We start from the raw sequence: 15036 nt of genomic DNA on the forward strand, positions 1-15036 counted from the left end.
TAATGGAGTTTCCTTTTATATTTTCTTTTGTAGGCTGTACACAGCTCTGCTCTGTCTGTCAGAGTGGTATAGAAAGTGTTTGCAAATTAAAATAAATAATAAGGGCATTTTTGACCAAGACAATCAAAGGGAGATTTGTCTGGATCTGAATCTTTGGATCTGGATCTTTGGTATTCTGAAACCTAACTTCTCAAAAAAGTGGGTAAGTAATTATGCCTACGAGTTTATCTACACACACTGAGAGGCAAGCACCTGACATTGTCTGTATTTTAACATATTCTCATTTAGCAGGGGACATTCAAAACAACATTTGAAATATTGGCACATACTGGAAGGCCACCAATGTTCTAGAAATAAACGCATAGTGGTGGCATATTCTACAGAGAGAAATCTAAAGGATTAGTACCCTCGACATTACCAGTTCCTCAACCAGGATCTCTCTCTCTCTTCAGTCCAAGGGCCACACCAAATGTGGGAGGTGCAGTGTTTGCACATCCACAAAAGAGAAGGTCTTTTTATCTTAAACATACATCTGATTGTAACACATCACAGGTCATTTACACTGTACAATGTCCTTGCAATTTGGAATATGTAGGTAAAACTAGAAGGATGGTAAAAACATGTATTATTGAACACCGTAGCTGTAGGCTCTTAGGAATAAAATTGGCCCTGTTAAGAATAACTCAAGCTAATCTTTAGTAAAAGACCCCATCAAATGCATGGTTTTGACATTGTGCTCTCACCACTGTATTCAACAGGTTTGTATTTTTTTAAACATATGTATTGTTCATTTATATTTTTCCATAGTTTATTTAATGCATGTTTTTCATGGGCGTAGACTGGGGGGGGGGCAGTGCCCCCTCAAACGACGAAGACGGCGAAGACGAGTTCTTTCCCGCAGCGGCGAATGGGTGGGTGGGAAAGCAGCAAGCAAGCAGCCACGCTGAACTCCGTCCTTCGCTTCCTGAATCCTGCCCTCTCAGCGTCCCGCCCACCCCAAAGGAAATGACATTAGAGGAAGGCGGGACGCAGAGAGAGGGCAGGATTCAGGAAGCGAAGGATGGAGTTCAGCGTAGCTGCTTGCTTGCTGCTTTCCCGCCCGCCCGTTCGCCGCTGCAGCTTCGGGAGTGGAGTGAGCCAGGCCTATCTAGTCCACTGTAACAGTCTGTAAGTAAGGAAGCCATTTCCACTCCCCCACGCAGCCGTCGCCATTCACAAACACAGCAAGCAAACCTGAGTGAGCTGCTGCTGCATCCACGTTGTTGTTCTTGGGAGATGCTTTGAAGGGGGAGGGAGACGCTGGATAGAATGGGGAGAGGAAGAGAAGGGGATGGAAAGAAACAGGATGGGCAGGGGAGAGAGAATTGTTGGACAACAGGGATTGATGGAGGGGACAGGGGAGAGAGGAAAGAAGGGTGAAAGAGCTGGCTTGATATCGCTTACATATTCATCATTCATATTCATTAGATTATGGTTATTCCCAAAAAAAGCCAGCTCTTTTTCCCTTCCTTCCTTCCTTCCTCCACATTAGCATATTCATTTGAATATATATACATGCAAATGAATATGCTAATATGCTCCTCCCCATTTTTGCCCCCCCCCCCCAAATGAAACAAACTACGCCCATGATGTTTTTGACATTTTGTATGCACACAATTGGTTTAAAATACTTATGAAATGGACACCCCTGCTTTTCTTGGACATTGATTATATATGCATATATTTTAATTATATATATCATTTTAACTTAGCTAACATACAATGTTTATTGCAAGCTTACATTGTATATGCATTTTATGTTATAGCTTATCTAGGACCCTTTATATAGGCCCAATATTGTCATAGCCACATGATGTTGCCTGACCTCATTTCGTTGGCATATATTACCTTTGTATCGCTGCCCACAATTATGATTTTATATATATATATATATATATATATATATATATATATAAAATCATAAAATACTATATATATATATATATATATATATATATATATATATATATATATATATATATATATATATATATAGTATTTTATGGTTTTAAATGCATTTTACTAAGTTTAATATGTTACATTAGTTTTTTTTTTTGGCTTATGCATGATGTTGGTTCACATCACTTTTGCGTTTCTGACTAAAGTCATGCTTGTAATTTTAATATTTATGGTTCTAAAAGCGTTTCTCCTTTTATATGGATTTTATCAAATTTCTGTGTCCGGTCCTCCAAGAATGTATGTGGTGCTTTCGCAATAAATATTTAAATGGACCATACTGTTGGCATCCAGATTAATTTGTGAAGAATTATAGTTCATCCCTACCCTTTTTGAATATGAGTTATTCTGTATACACTGCTTGAATTTGTGTTGTACTGCCATCTAGTGGTTGTAATACATATCCAACAGGTCAGGAGGACTATGCATTATACAGGCTTTCCCTTCTTGCAACTGCAAGCTCTCTGATTTCTATTTCCTTACTCAGGATGTAATCCTTATCCCAACCTCCAACCCAAATAATTGTCTTTAATGGCATAGATTGGAAGAAATCATGGGTTCCTTATCATCATCGGCATAAAAAACCCTTCCGTTTTATAGTGTAAGGAATGCTAAACCTTCACAGAACTGACTACGGATCCAAAAAATTGTGAAGAAATTTTCAAACTTAACTTCAACTTTCAAATGCAGGGAAGAAACCACGTGTAGGTAATTGGTCCAACACGCCGACTTTGACCAGTGTTTCGCTGTATAATAGCTGTCTCAAGGCGTGAGTAAACCTTTAAAAACATAAACGTTAAAGTGTATAACCTAAAAAGTGAACAAACATGAGTGACAAAAAATATAGACATTAAAGTGCAAAAATATGTGCCAGATCCAAAAAGTCAAGATTAAAAAAATAGTTCAAAGAAAAGTACTTGCCAAAGAATTTCAACGCGTTCAAACTTCCTGCTCTAGGATCCCTGTCAAAATGGCCACGGCGTTTTCTGTTCTTTATAGGTTTACTATCCGGTATCCTATGATGTCATATCCTGTGGTATTGGTCACAATGGACATAATATATTGATAGTTTTATATGACGTGATCTTAATTGACAACATTTCACCTCTAATATATATGCTTTGATATTACAAATTTCAACTATCTCGTAGTGGTATAACTAAAAGGTCACAATCAAATAAAACAAAAACATTTTAAAGGAAACTTCTCCATTCGAATCTTAGATTCAGTCCTACAGGTTCTTCTGTCTTTAATATAAATAACCGAGTTGTAACAAACTGTATTTCCACCATTCACAATGTATTGTAAGCCACACTGAACCCGCAAATAGGTGGGAAAATGTGGGATACAAATGCAATAAATAAATAAATAAATAAAATAAATATCCAAAATTGTTCCCTTTGTAAAAGTTTTCTCAATCTATTGGGGGAATCTGTTGGAATATTTTGTTTTGAAGTTTCCTTGTCTTGTGTGGTATTATTTCAGAATGTCTTTTTTTTTAAATCCAAAACAGTTACCTGATTTAGGGCCCTGTTTACTAAGGCGCGTTAGCGTTTTTAATGCACCTACAATCGCTGTGTAGGTGCCTATAAGGATAGTGTAGGTGCGTACATAGTTAACACGCGTTAAAAATGCTAATGTGCCTAACTAAACAGGGCTCTTAGAGAAGAAGCTGAAGTTCATATTAATGTCACCTGTTAATCCAAAACAGTTAACTGATTTAGAGAAGTTGAAGTTCATGTTAATGTCACTTGATTTATATATCAGTATTTGGACAGTCTTATTGTGCACTGTAGGGTAATATTTGATTTCCTGATTTAGGGTTCATTTTACAAAGCCACACTAGCAATTTTGGTGCGGTAAATGTGACAAAGCCTATTCAATGCCTATGGGCTTCATAGCATTTGCCGTGCCGTTATAGCTAGCGCGGCTTTGTAAAAGGGGCCCTTAGTTTCTTGATTCTTGGATCTTGTTTACCTTATTTTATGGCAAATGTTAAAATTTTATTTGTACACTGTTTTTCTTTTCCTGATTATTATTTTCTGATTTTTCTTGTTCATGGAAGTTTATTTGAAGTGATGTAATTTTGAAAATTAGAATAAAAAAAATAACCAATATTTTACTACCTGGTTTTAAATATACTATTTTAAAATTATACTATTACAATTCATAATGTTTAAAAACACCTCATCTACCCCAGTTACCTATCCTCCCTCAGGGAAAACCGTGGATATAGTGAATAAAAATAATACTGTTTGGGGAAAAAAACTTTTTATTAATATGGATGCACTGTCAATCTGAGGTTCTTGGCAACTGTGCCATTAAATTAAAGGGGTACTGTAGAGTTGGCGGTACAGGTACTAAGAGGCTCTCTGTGGACATAGGATAGGAGCCAGCTCTGTGGGTGCCTGAGAATACCAATATTGAGAAATTTCCTTATATGTGTCCAAGGAGGGGTTATTTCCATTGGGCTTAGCACCCCAATAATTTTGAAAAGTTGGCTCCTATGTCTGTCGAAACGAAACACCTAGCTCAAATGGACAATCACACTAGGAGAAAAAGAACTGGAAGATATGACACAGAAATGATTACCATGACAAACAAGTGTAATGACCCTCACCCTCTGGTACTACTACTACTAGTAGTTAGCATTTTTAGGAGTCTTTTCGGGTGTCAGTCAAATTAGGCCCCTCGGTAGCTAGCGGGGCTGGTGGTTGGGAGGTGGGGATAGTGCTGGACAGACTTGTACGGTCTGTGCCAGAGCCGGTGGTTGGGAGGCGGGGATAGTGCTGGGCAGACTTATACGGTCTGTGCCCTGAAGAGCACAGGTACAAATCAAAGTAGGGTATACACAAAAAGCAGCAAATATGAGTTATCTTGTTGGGCAGACTGGATGGACCGTGCAGGTCTTTTTCTGCCGTCATCTACTATGTTACTATGTTTTAAAAAAAACCTTGAGAAAAACGTCAAGCTTCCCTTTGGAAATAGCGTGCAGAACTTGCACATTCCAGTATGAAATCTCTCCTTATTGCGACCCAGAGAGGATTTACGAGAGTACGAAACGCTACAATTCGGACAGCTAGGAGGTAGGGGGCAGTACACCATAAGTACCAGTGAGGGAGCCAAAACCACCTAACTAGAAACACCGTAACCAAAGGAGACAGAAATATAAACACTTCAAGCAAGCACCTGCAAGTGAAACCAAACCCGGCCACCTCCCACTTTCTATCTGTCCCGAAATCGTATTGGATGTGAGCAAGCAACCCGCCCGCACCCATCCGTGTCAATAAAATTGAAACTCGCGCGAGTGTGGGGGAGTCCGAGCCGAATGGCGACCTTCGTGACTATGACGTCATCGCGTTCGAGAATGGGGCTTGGAAGTGAGGTGCCGTGCCCCGCCCTGATCCGCCGCCACGGGCCATCTCTAACTGTTTGGAGTACAGGGGTGCTGACGGTGGTGCTTCTCAGTCCGCTAGGATAACTATCGGCGGCTATCGCCATGGAGACCAACCTTCAGAAGCGAAAGGAGGCCCGCAAGCCCTTGCGTATTAAGGTGATCAGCATGGGCAATGCTGAAGTGGGCAAGGTAAGGAGATGCTCCACCCCCTATCAACGGGGCCCTAGGGGCGGAGTAAGTGCCTAGCCCCGCCCCTCCGGTCTATTCCCTCCTTCTTGACAGTGTAGGGGTTGTGATAGTTAATACTGAATTCTTTTGCTTTACTGTCCGTGCCCGTGACCTTTCTAGACTGTAGGCGTCTGCAAAGTCATGCACAGTAACCGTGCTTGTTGTAATCTCTCATGAGCAGGATATTGTTCGGAACAATTTGTTCCTAACATTAAGTAATGCTGTAAACTGACAAGTATCAGTTGGGAAGAGAAACTAAAATAAATAAAAATAAATGGAGGGAGGGAGGCAGGCAAAAAGAGACCTACAAAAGGTGCGTTAGCCATCAAAGCCATTTCCGTGCTCCAAGGTCCAGTTGGGCTGCTGGAGTTTGGAGGGCGAGGAAGTTCTATTGATTCAGTTGAAAGAAGGAGGTCACTGGGGGAGGAAGGTGAATTTGTGCCTTGTCTGCTATGGATGCATTCTCTGGAAAAGTCAGTGATGGAGGTGGTTTTGTCCAAAAATATGGTATTATAAAACCATAAGATATACTATGTTAGGTCACAGTTCCAGCAAGCATCCTGTGTAGAACAATGTCCAGACTAAGTGACTAGAAATTTTTTTGCATCTCCCTCCCAGAGGGTCGGTAGTAGTTTTCTCATTTCTACTTGGCAACAACGGTTTATGGATTTTTCTTCTAGAAATTCTCCCAACCCCTTTCAAACCAAGCTAGTCTGGATACCTTCATATTATCTGGTAACAAAATAAATAAAAACGGAGAAAATAATGGTAGAGATCCTCAGTCTGGCCATCCACACCAACAGATAAGCTCTACAGCGTCATCTCCCTTGGAGATCCTCTGTGCTTGTCCCTTTCTTTTTTGAATTCTAATAATGGCCGCATTTCCACCATTTTTTAGGAAATCAGTGAAGTATTTCTGTTTATATCACCTTTCACCCTCATCTTCTGACCCCTTTGTTTAGCGCTATTTTCAATTGAAAGAGGCCCACTTCTATGTATTCATACCATGATGTATTTATCAGATAAACTCTCACATATTTAATTATTCTAAAGTACACAGATCTTTGTAGCTGAGTGTATTATGTTCTTATGATTTAAGACAACCAACCATTTTAGTAGCCACCTTATGGACTGATTCTATCCTGTTTGTATCTTTTTGATGGCATGGTCTCCAGAATGGTACACAGTACTCCAAATGAGGTCACAGTAGAGACTTAAACAGAGTCGCTATCACTTTCTTTTTCCTGTTGGTCATTTCTCCCCCTGTGTACTCAGTATTCTTTTGGATTTTACTACTGCTTTTTCTACCTGCTTGGTCACTTTTAAAATTTAGATATGATCACTTCTAGATTCTTCTCTTCCTTGGCTAAGTTGGCTTCCACCTGGGGTGGGTTGCCACTATGCCCCCCCCCCCTGCACATCGCCCCACCTTATCCATGAAGTGCATCATCCTCACCATCTGGGGGTGCATGGAGCTGTCGTGCGTCTGGTCTCCGTGCTACTGCTCTGTGCATGCTTTTGTTGCCTGCACCCAGGGCTGACTGCCCCTACATCCCCGCCCTTGGTACGCTACTGCTCCTCTTTGACCAATAGAAGTGCGCCTTAGGTTTTTGCAGCCCAAATTTACTGTCAAATACTAGACTATTCTTCAGTCTTTGTTAAATCCATCCTCATGTTATCCACGCCTTCCAAGGTGTCTACCCTGTTGCAGATTTTGGTTTCTGAAAGAGGCAACACTTTCCTGATAGCCCTACCACAAAATCGATGGAAAAATGTTGGGGTCAATATTCAAAGCCAGTTAACTGATTAAGGGAGCCTCTTCCTCGATTAACTGGCGCTGAGCAGGCCCTGCGGGAATATTCAGCAGGACTTGCCTGGATAGTGACAAAGAATCTCCTCTCTAACCATTAAAGCCAAAAACGACTTGTGCGGGAGGTCCGGGAGTGGAATCAGCACTTAACTGGATAAATGCTGATATTCAGCCCTTAACCAATTTAAGTTAACTTGCCAAATAGGACCATATAAATAGCAGTCCTGTCTTTGGCCAGTTTAACTTAACTGGTTAAGGGTTGAATATTGGCATTTTTCCATTTAAGTGGTGGCCATCCTAACATTCCTGTATATTTAATGCTGTTACTTGGCCGTGGCCCAGCATTGAATATCCAGGCATAATCTTGACAGTGAGGTCCCCATTGAAAACAGCCAGATCATGGCACAATCCCTGTGTCACACCACTAATAACACTCTTATTTTAAGAGTCAGATCCATGTACCAGTACTCCCTTTTGTTGCCTCTCATGCATTTGATGTTGATTCCTGAGGCAGGCCTTACGGCCGAAACGCAGCTCGTGTCGAGTCGTGATGAGTTAATTGCTGCATTGCACCACATGTTTTTGGGACTTTCTTGTCACCTTTGCTGTTTGTGTTTTTGGTTTGCATGCATGCAAAGGTCAGTTTTTCTTTTGCTTTGTTTTGTTCACCAAGTGCTTTATCATAATTCCACTTAATATTTAAGAAATGCTGTGAAATGGTACCTGCCAGCTCGATCATTGAGATCTCAGCATAAATGTGAACTTGTTGTACCTGCACTTCAGCATGTACATTTAGAGGCCGCACGAACTGGTACTTTCTCCATCTCTGGATCATTGAATGGATAAACTGCCATTGCAGTTCAAAAGTGAAACCTGATTGTCTAGATTTAAGACACATCTGAAACTATTTTTACTGTATCAGTTTGTATACATTCATACCATGTATTTGTTCAGACCGGAATCGGCTAATGCCGTTAACGGTTATATGTAAGCCACATTGAGCCTGCAAAAAGGTGGGAAAATGTGGGATACAAATGTAACTAATAATAATAACTCTGCCTGAAGGAGTAGTCGGATTAATGATTGGAATTTTTGCTAGAACTGCATTTTGTTGGCTTTGTTTTTATGGTTTAATTTGATTTTATATATGTTTGCTTGTACTCTGCCCTGGACAAGGGTTGATTAGAAATAATAAATTCAATTCAAAATGAACAACTTATACAGAAAAGCTAGTATTCAAGGGAAAAATCAATCATTTTAAGCTACAAAGAGGCATATTTTCATAGCACTTAAAATTACAAAGTTCGATAGGTTACTATGGAACTTTGTAAGTCTAAGGGGCCCTTTTACTAAGGCGCGTATGCACATCCTATGCACATCAGTTTTGAACTGCCACCCAGCTACCGCGTGGCCCGTGCGGTAATTTCATTTTTTACTCACATCCACTAGGCGCGCCAGAAAATTTCCAGCGTGTGGCGCTAAAGGTGGTGGTCAGCATTGTACACGCATATACCATTACTACCCGGTTAACGCATGAGACTTTAGCGCTAGGTCAATGGGTGGCAGAGAGGTCTCAGGGCCCAAAATGGATGTGCGCCAATTTTTATTTTGCCGCACGTCCATTTTCAGCTTCCCCCCCCCCCCCCCCCCAAAAAAAAGGCCTTTTTGCAGGCGCACTGAAAATGGACCTGCGCGCATCCAGTACATGCGTCTATACCAGTGCAGGCCATTTTTCGGTGCACCTTAGTTAAAGGACCCCTAAGTGCTTTGAAAATGAGCCCCAAAGTAACTTTTATCTTCATGATAACTATCAAAAATTTTACAATATTACAATATATTCAGCTCAAGTCCACAAATTGGGAAATCTAATAGCACAGAGGAGAATTTTAAAAATAAATCTTTGATGAATTTGTTCTCAGAAAAAGTCACCTCAGTCAGATCCTTCTTCATGGATGCCCTCAAATGTGATCTAATTATGCTCAGAGCAGAGAACAACCTGTGAACACTAACTTAGGTTGATGGTAAAGCAGTAACCACCAGAGCCGCATCTCTAACAATTTCAGGATATAATGGAATGGTTTTTTGCGTGTTAATTTTGATGAATGAACACATTTTTCAACTTCTTGTAGTTCAAATGAGAAATTTAGTTGAAATTTACTCAATTTATTCTCTGTGAGTTTGGAGGAATCCTTTTCTATGCGCGGACGCTTTGCATGCTCTTAAAATCCAGATATTTATCAGAATCCAATTCATCCTCCGTTGATGTTAGTGCTGCCATGTCTTCAGCCTCCTCAACTTCTTCCTACAAGCCATTCATCCTAACTGCTGCCTTACACAGAGCATTTGTCCCTTTAGTCAGTTGTTTATCATCATTCAGAATCCTGTGCATGGGGTCTATATAAACAGCCGTCAAAAAGAAGCTTATTTTCTAATAATTGTGCCTCTTTGTTTCATTGACGCAGAAAATGCCATCTTCGATTAACTCTCCTTTTTGGGACAGGGTGAATCCTCTCCTTCGATAATATACCTTGAGTTAAGTCCTCAACCTGTAAATCTTTAGTCACTGTAAATGGGTAACGAAGCAACTCTTCCAATTCTGTCATCTGTGTCCACTTAGCATCCCTTGAGGGTTAGCAATATCCATAAGAAAGGGTTTCAGCTCAACAAGCGCTGAATCATTAAGTAGGTACCCAGCGTGTGGCTTGATCAATAATTGCCTCTTTACCAGCTTGTGGCTTCAAAATGGAATCAACTCAGAGTGTTCTGGCAGCAATAACTACTTTCCTCACCTTGCAGATGGGCTCCATGCTCAAGATGCTTGGTCTGGCCAGGAAACAGATCTCCAAATCAATCTCCTGGAGCTTTGGGCTATTTGGAACGCTCTAAAGGCTTTCAGGGATCAGCTGTTTCACAAAATTTGCCTTATTCAAATAGACAATCAGGTTGTGCCGTATTACACCAACAAGCAGGGGGGCACTGGATCACGCCCTCTGTGTCAGGCGGCCGTTTGGATGTGATACGACAGAAGAAATAGATTACGCGCTCTTGGCACAGTGGTCTGCTGACTTACAGATCATCTTGACAGCTGAACACTTGCAGAACAACTTGAAACAAATAAACACTCGGGTAGTACAGACTCTACACAAAAAATTTCTTTATATATGTTTGTACTTAGATTTAATATTTCACCTTTGCGGGCACAAAGAGCGCTGTCCGTGCAACATTGGGTCATGTGTTTTGGATATGTTCAAGGGTGCAGTCTTTTTGGGCTACAATACTGTGCTTTATAGAGGAGATTTGGTCCTGTCAGGTTTCACGGGATCCCTTTTTCCTTTTTGGAGGAGGGACCTTGCAGCAATGACTTCCCTCTGGATGCAAACAAGTTTTTACGTTACACATTTGTATTTGCTTGAATGGACCCTCTGGGATCTTCGTTACACCAATGGCGAACTCTCATTGTGGCCCAGATGAGACTGGATCGCCTAGAAGTGAAGGATTTTACTATGAATACCGGAACTCAATTCCAAACTATATGGGAGCCTTTTGGCAAATTTTGACATCTAGAGCCAGAAGCTTTTTGCTGAATATATAAGGGGTCCTTACCCATGTTTAAACTTGTACAGCACTGCGTAACCCTGGCAGCGCTATAGAAATGCTAAGTAGTAGTAGTACTTTCTTATATATTATTTTACTAATGAAAATGTGGAGTTGCCAGCAGGGAGGGGTGGAAAGGGGAGGGGATTGAGGGATTTGTACTGTATTATGTTGTACTACAAGTTGTCTGTTCAATTTTTTAGAAAAGAAATTTGGTTCAGTACTCTATTCTACTTATTTTGCTGCCAAGAAAAATGATTAAAACATAAATAAACCTCTTGTAGTACTAATCAATCATAGACATTATTATTATTAGCATTTGTATAGCGCTACCAGACGCACACAGCGCTGAACACCTGACACAGAGAGACAGTCCCTGCTCAAACCTCCAAAAGAGTTTGTGCATAACATAGGTGCAGCTGCAAAAGAGTTTGTGCATAATGTAGGTGCATCTAATAAATTATCTGCTAATGATGTACTTATGTCCATAACAAAGTCCAATAGGTTCAAAAACATCTTTTGAAGAAAATCTCTACCGTTAAGTCTGAGGTTGGCCAGTGTTTTCACCAAATTGCATCAGGGACTCGGGGAACTGCAATAAAAAAATATCAGTAAAATAAACCAAGCTTGTGAAATCATTTAAAGCAAACAGAAGGCTTAAACACCTCTATAAATCACACAGTGCTACAACCAACTAACGATCCCAGCACACTCAAAACATGGCGGGTCCACTTTTTAAGTTTGGTGAAACGCTGGCCAATGTCGGACTTAATGATAGAGATTTTCTTCAGATGATAAAAGTTTTTGAATCTATTGGACTTTGTTCTGGACATAAATATATCATTAGCAGATAATTTATTAGATTCATTTAAGCTATGCATGAACTCTTTTGGAAGTTGTAATGCCTACGATTGATTAGAGTGACAATAGGTTGTTTACCTGGGTGTTCTGAGGCTTTTTCTCCATTTCTATTTATAATACACGGTGGAATGTTTCTGTATATTTTTTAGGGTATTATGGTACTTCACCATTGCCATTACAGCTGAGGGGAGATATGATAGAGGTCTATAAGATAATGAGTGGAATGGAACAGGTCGATGTGGAGCATCTGTTTACGCTTTCCAAAAATACTAGGACAAGGGGGCATGCGATTAAGCTGTAGTGTGGTAAATTTAAAACGAATCAGAGGAAATTTTTCTTCACGCAACGTGTAGTTAAACTCTGGAATTCACTGCCAGAAAAGGTGGTTAAGGCAGTTAACTTAGCGGACTTCAAAAAAGGGTTGGACAGCTTCCTGGAGGAAAAAGCCATAGAATGTTATTGAATGGACGAGGGCATACAGTATTTCTAGGATGGGCGGGACAAATTGCTTGTTATTTTGGCTGCTGTCGGTGACAGGGTGCTGGGCTCGATGGACCCTTGGTCTGTCCCAGCATGGCGATACTTATGTACAGTGTTTGAAGTTGGTCTTAAATACTAGCCAACAACAAGAGAGCATGTCCCATCGTTTCCAACTGACTCCAACTCCACAGCCCTGTAACGTAGGTTACCAGTTAGAGAACATTGTTTTTTCAAACTGCTGGTTTTGATATTTAAATTGTTTTATTTTCAAACACCATGGACCAGATTCAGTAAACGGTGCCCAAAGTTCGACAGCAGAAAGATCCAGGCTAAGACAGCATTCAGCAAAGGGTGCTCAGCACAGAGTGCCTTTTGAATACTATCTTAGCGTGGATTTTGTTCCTATCGTTGGGTGCCTCCATTTATGCCTAATGAAACCTGGTGTAAATGCTGGTGCCTAATTTTTGAAAAAATCCAATTTACCAGACCATATATTAATTGTGTGGGGACCCAATATCAGCTAAGTATACATACAATGTCCCAAACACTAAACCCAAGAAATTCTTGTTAAATAGTTTCATATCCACAAGTAGTATTTATCATGTCAGGACTTCACCATATCAATATAGATGAGTGCAAAAATATTTTTAGAAGGGGATCATCAGAGTATACTGCAGCATACAACATACGAACATTGTGTTCCTTTGAGATAATGGTTGTGGCGCAAATCGTCATTGATCACTTATTTTATTTTGTTAACTTTTTAAAATTGTTTTCTGTGTATTTAAACTTCAGCTCCAAAAATCATGCCAGAATTATACTATTAACGTATAGCATCACTTAACTGGCAGCAAATTTTCACCAAAGGAGAACCTCCGCCAACTTGGCCAAGTTTTGATTACTTCTTCAGGGAAGAGGTTCTCTATCGGGGGATTTTTCCCTGCATAAACAAAAATGGTTTCTCAACAGATCATTGAGAGCTTTAGCACCTATCTGGCTTCAGCTTTTTTTTTGGAAAGTTGTTTTTTTATTTTTGTTTTGAAGCTGGAGTTGGGTACATTTTTACCGAATCTGACTCCACCAAAAATTGCTTCAAACTCCATGACTCCCGCAGCTTCACAGCCTGGTCTATAACATCATGCCTAACTTCTAGCAAAGCCCTTCCTCATCAGCCGATGCCCCTCCCGTGGCCACGCCCCTTTTGAGTTGCACACTAGAAAATTTAGGTGTGGATGTTATAGACTACTGCCTAGAGCAGATGTGCACAAATCCATATTGTTGCCAATTAATGTCAATTGTTGTTTGATGGTTCATTAACTCATTAAGGGCCCTGTTAACTAAGCCGCGCTGTTCCTATGGGCATCTACACTGTTAGCTCATGCTAATTTTTAGCATTCACTACAAACGCTAGCATACCTTAGTAAACAAGGCCCTAATTTACACGTGCATCTGCCCTAGGTGCCCAGCTTTGTGCAACCTACATAAAATACAGGGGCAAGTCACTTGGAGTTATCCATCAGTATGAACCTATTTGTATGCTTAGATTTTCTAATCAGAAATTGTTGGAAACCCTATCCTTAGATTTTTGTCTTATTGTGTTAGGCCCCTATTATTGGAATAAACTGTCTGTGGAATTTTGGGAAATGCCAACATTGACTTTTGTTTAAGAAGTAGTTATGAACATACTTCCAAAATGTCTGTTCATCTAGTAGATTAAGGGGCTAATTTTTGAAACACTAGGATGTCCTCGACCCATAATGGAATAAAAAAGGACGTCCCTGAAGAGCATTTGGACACCTTTAACTGGTCCTGTTTTTCTTACAACCAAGGCACAAAAAGGTGGCCGAAATGACCAGATGACCACTGGAGAGAATTGGGGATGACCTCCCCTTACTCCCCCAGTGGTCACTAACCCCCTCCCACCCTCAAAAAAACATCTTTCAAAATATTGATTGCCAGCCTCAGATGTCGTACGCAGGTCATCACAGCAGTATGCAGGTACCTGGAGCAGTTTTAGTGGGTGCAGTGCACTTGAGGCAGGTGGACCAGGCCCATCCCCCTCCCTACCTGTTACGTTTGTGGAGGAAACAGCGAGCCCTCCAAAACCCACTGTACCCACATCTAGGTGCCCCCTTCACCCGTAAGGGCTATGGTAGTGGTGTACAGTTGGGGGTAGTGGGTTTTAGGGAGGTTTGGGGGGGCTCAGCAGACAAGGTAAGGGAGCATTTTATGAAGTCCACTGCACTGCCCCCTAGGGTGCCTGGTTGGTTCTGGCATGTGAGGGGGACCAGTGCACTACAAATTCTGGCTCCTCTCACAACCAAAGGCTGGCCGTTTCTTAGATGGGCGTCCTTGGTTTCCATTATCGCCGAAAATCAGAAACGACCAAGTCTAGGGACGACCATCTCTAAGGATGTCCTAAATTTCAAGATTTAGGTGTCCCTGACCGTATTATCGAAACAAATGATGGACGTCCATCTTGTTTCGATAATACGGGTTTCCCCGTCCCTCCATTGGGATGTTTTGCGAGGACGTCCTCAACAAAACTTGGGCGTCCCTTTCGATTATGCCCCTCCACGTGTTCACATACCCATGGAAATGACTAGAATACTGGCCATTTATGTGTATTCTTGCCACCTAGAACCGATGTCTGCTTTATAGAACCACCCCC

At 40.9% G+C, this 15036-nt stretch overlaps 1 protein-coding gene across 1 annotated transcript in view; it reads left to right on the forward strand.

The window, feature by feature from the left end:
* Window positions 1-5424: 5424 nt before the first annotated feature.
* Window positions 5425-15036, forward strand: part of DNAJC27 (DnaJ heat shock protein family (Hsp40) member C27) — a 64862-nt gene continuing 55250 nt past the window's right edge. The window contains exon 1 of the mRNA XM_030195555.1: window positions 5425-5581. Coding sequence (XP_030051415.1) covers window positions 5495-5581 — 87 coding nt within the window. The 5' untranslated portion in view covers window positions 5425-5494. The remainder of the gene's footprint in view (window positions 5582-15036) is intronic.

Source organism: Microcaecilia unicolor, chromosome 3 (genome assembly GCF_901765095.1).
Source record: "Microcaecilia unicolor chromosome 3, aMicUni1.1, whole genome shotgun sequence".
Taxonomy (NCBI): domain Eukaryota; kingdom Metazoa; phylum Chordata; class Amphibia; order Gymnophiona; family Siphonopidae; genus Microcaecilia; species Microcaecilia unicolor.